Here is a 2,762-nt window from a genome sequence, read left to right as displayed (position 1 = left end):
AAACAACATCACCAGATAATTGATCTCTGAGGTGTACAGGGTCGAGTAAATTAACTTCAGTTTTGTCTGAGTTTAACATCAGGAAGTTGCAGGTCATCCATGTTTTATGTCTATAAGACATGCTTGAAGTTTAGCGAACTGGTTGGTCTCCTCTGGTTTGATCGATGGATATAATTGAGTATCATCTGCATAACAAATGAACATTTGCAGACACTACACACAGTTTGGACATATATCCATTAATTGTTCAGCCTTGGTTAACTCACTTTGAAAAATGAAAAAAAACATTGGTCTCCCAAAGTTAATTGTGAAGTGATCCTGGTTAAAGGCAATTCAAGATGTCTCGTTAAACAATACCCACCCAGTAACAGCGCTATGTTCATCCATCTAATCACTAGAGATACCAGACCATGTTTGAACAGTAGGTTTGTCTGTGGAGTCCTCCCTGGAGAGGTTTACTTAGGCTGAGCAGTCTGGACCCCTACCCATAATCTTCCTGCAGACACACCTGTATAGAAGCGTATAAAGAGCCTGGAAATAACGGTCTCAAACATCAAGCTTCAAGGAGTCTCTCCACATCAGCTCCACAGCCACCAGACTCACCCTGAAGATGACTCCCTCTGCCAGCCTGCTGCTGCTGCTCCTGCTCGGCCTCTCTCAGGCCTATCCTCTCGAGGAGGAAGGGAGCGAAGAGGAGCTCCAAATAGACGATGATGACACCGTCGACATCGGCACCAGGATTCTGACCTCCAACAGCGCCTCCAATGAGATGCTGTTGGAAGGAGACCTGTTAGCTCCCAAGACCAGAAACGCCATGAAGTGCTATTCCGAGAAGTGCCTGTGGAAGAAAGGCTCCAACGGCCTGGTAACGATTCCCTTCACCATCAGCAGTCAATTCCCCCGCGGGGAGAAGCAGAAGATCGACTCCGCCATGAAGTCCTTCTACAAAAGAACCTGCATCCGCTTTTCCCCCCGCCTGAACGAGCGTGACTACATCAGCATTGAGAACAAAGGTGGATGCTACTCGTCTCTCGGCAGAACGGGAGAAAGACAGGAGCTCTCTCTCAGCAGGCGAGGCTGCATCTACCACGGCATCATCCAGCATGAGCTCATTCACGCTCTGGGCTTCCAGCACGAGCAGACCAGGAGCGACCGCGACTCCTACGTCCGGATCAACTGGGAAAACATCGACAAGCAGATGGCCTACAACTTCCAGAAGCAGGACACCAACAACCTGAACACTCCCTACGACTACACCTCCATCATGCACTATGGAAGAACAGCCTTCTCCATCAAGCGAGGGAAGGACTCCATCACTCCCATCCCCAACGCCAACACCCAAATTGGCCAGAGGCAGGGCATGTCCAACTGGGACATCAAGAGGATCAACCTGCTTTATAAGTGTTAACAACAAAGCTTTCAATCCCTTCTGATCCAAGGTTATCATTCAGCAAAATAATAGAAACGTGTTTTAGTTATCTGTACTTCATCAAAAACAACAACAACCTGCAGTTCCTTTGACAGTTTTTTGTCCCTAATGTCTACAATACTTGTAATAAAGTTAACACAAACTAAGTCAAAATAAAGTTGATTACCAGCAATTGTCTGTCTATATTTCCTCTTTTGTTTCCTCCTTATCATCTGACATTTGTCCATCTTCCTTTCCCTCTATACCTTTTGATTGATTATGACTTTGTAATGTCCCACTCAGGCCCCACTATATTGTGAAAAATCTGCTTTAAGAAACCTCAATAAAAACTCTTAATGAATGATCCATCGATGCTTTTCAGTCTCTTTGTTGTGGCTTACTTATCAAGTTAATCACATATGCTTTAGTTGTGCAGTAGTGTGGGGTGGTCTCGATAGTACAGGATGTGCATGTTTTCAGAGATCGCTGTGATGCCTCCTATCACCAAAGCTACCTGGTTGGTCAGTGGATATAGTGGGCGGTTCAAGCAGTTGGTTCACAACCGAGCGGTACCTGTAGTACAAAAGGTGGGACAGAACCAGCACCTACTTCTGGCTCGAGTCTTCATCTAATCATCGCCATGCTAGCATCCCTGTAAATACTCAATGCACACTCAAGCTCAAATAACAGCTAGTTATAGGTCTTCAGTTTACCTCAAACCAGTTGGCTAATACTGTGTAGCTTATTGTGCTTGATTACATGTTTACATATAGCATCTTAACAGACTCAAATCTGGCATCTTAAGATGTAGAAAGCATGTTAATTCATTGAATTGTGTCCTAGTATCAAAGCCATGTAAACTGCTTCCTCTACGCTGTTGCCTTGCATTGCTATAGGCTCACCCTCTTTGAACATAAGGCCTGATCTAATACAATAGTAGTGTTAAATCTAGTCATATGGTCTCTTACATGGCTCTGCTTCTTTTCAGGTTTGTGGTTACTACATTTACTCACATGTGCTGCTTTCATACAAAATGCCCCAAATCATGGAAGGGCACCCTAGAGGGCACTTTATCACATGTTCTCCAGTGGAAGGGCAGCCTAGAGGGCACTTTATCACATGTTGTCTACTGGAAGGGTCCCCTAGCGGGCAGTTTATCAATTTTTTTCCACTGGAAGGGCCCCCTAGCGGGCACTTTATCACATGTTCTATAATTGAATGGCACCCCAGAGGATAGACAGAAGCAATATATGTCATATGTACAGAATGAACAGCGTTACAGGGTTACAACACATTCAATTAATATGACAGAAATTATGAATAATGAGTAGTAGGCATGGACCTCGATCCAGAT

General features: G+C 44.6%; 1 protein-coding gene across 1 annotated transcript; it reads left to right on the top strand.

The window, feature by feature from the left end:
* The first annotated feature begins 610 nt into the window (after positions 1–610).
* Positions 611–1,408, top strand: LOC117748591 (high choriolytic enzyme 1-like). Its single transcript, XM_034558491.1, has one exon. It carries the CDS (start codon positions 611–613, stop codon positions 1,406–1,408), a length of 798 nt encoding a protein of 265 aa, XP_034414382.1.
* The last annotated feature ends 1,354 nt before the right edge of the window (positions 1,409–2,762 follow it).

Source organism: Cyclopterus lumpus, chromosome 19 (genome assembly GCF_009769545.1).
Source record: "Cyclopterus lumpus isolate fCycLum1 chromosome 19, fCycLum1.pri, whole genome shotgun sequence".
Classification (NCBI taxonomy): Eukaryota; Metazoa; Chordata; class Actinopteri; order Perciformes; family Cyclopteridae; genus Cyclopterus; species Cyclopterus lumpus.
Note: the sequence above shows the minus strand (reverse complement) of the source record. Positions and strands in the feature narration are given on the sequence as shown.

Bases quoted from the DNA above. Each gene is read 5' to 3' on its own strand.
- LOC117748591 (XM_034558491.1), top strand. From the start codon at position 611: ATGACTCCCTCTGCCAGCCTGCTGCTGCTGCTCCTGCTCGGCCTCTCT.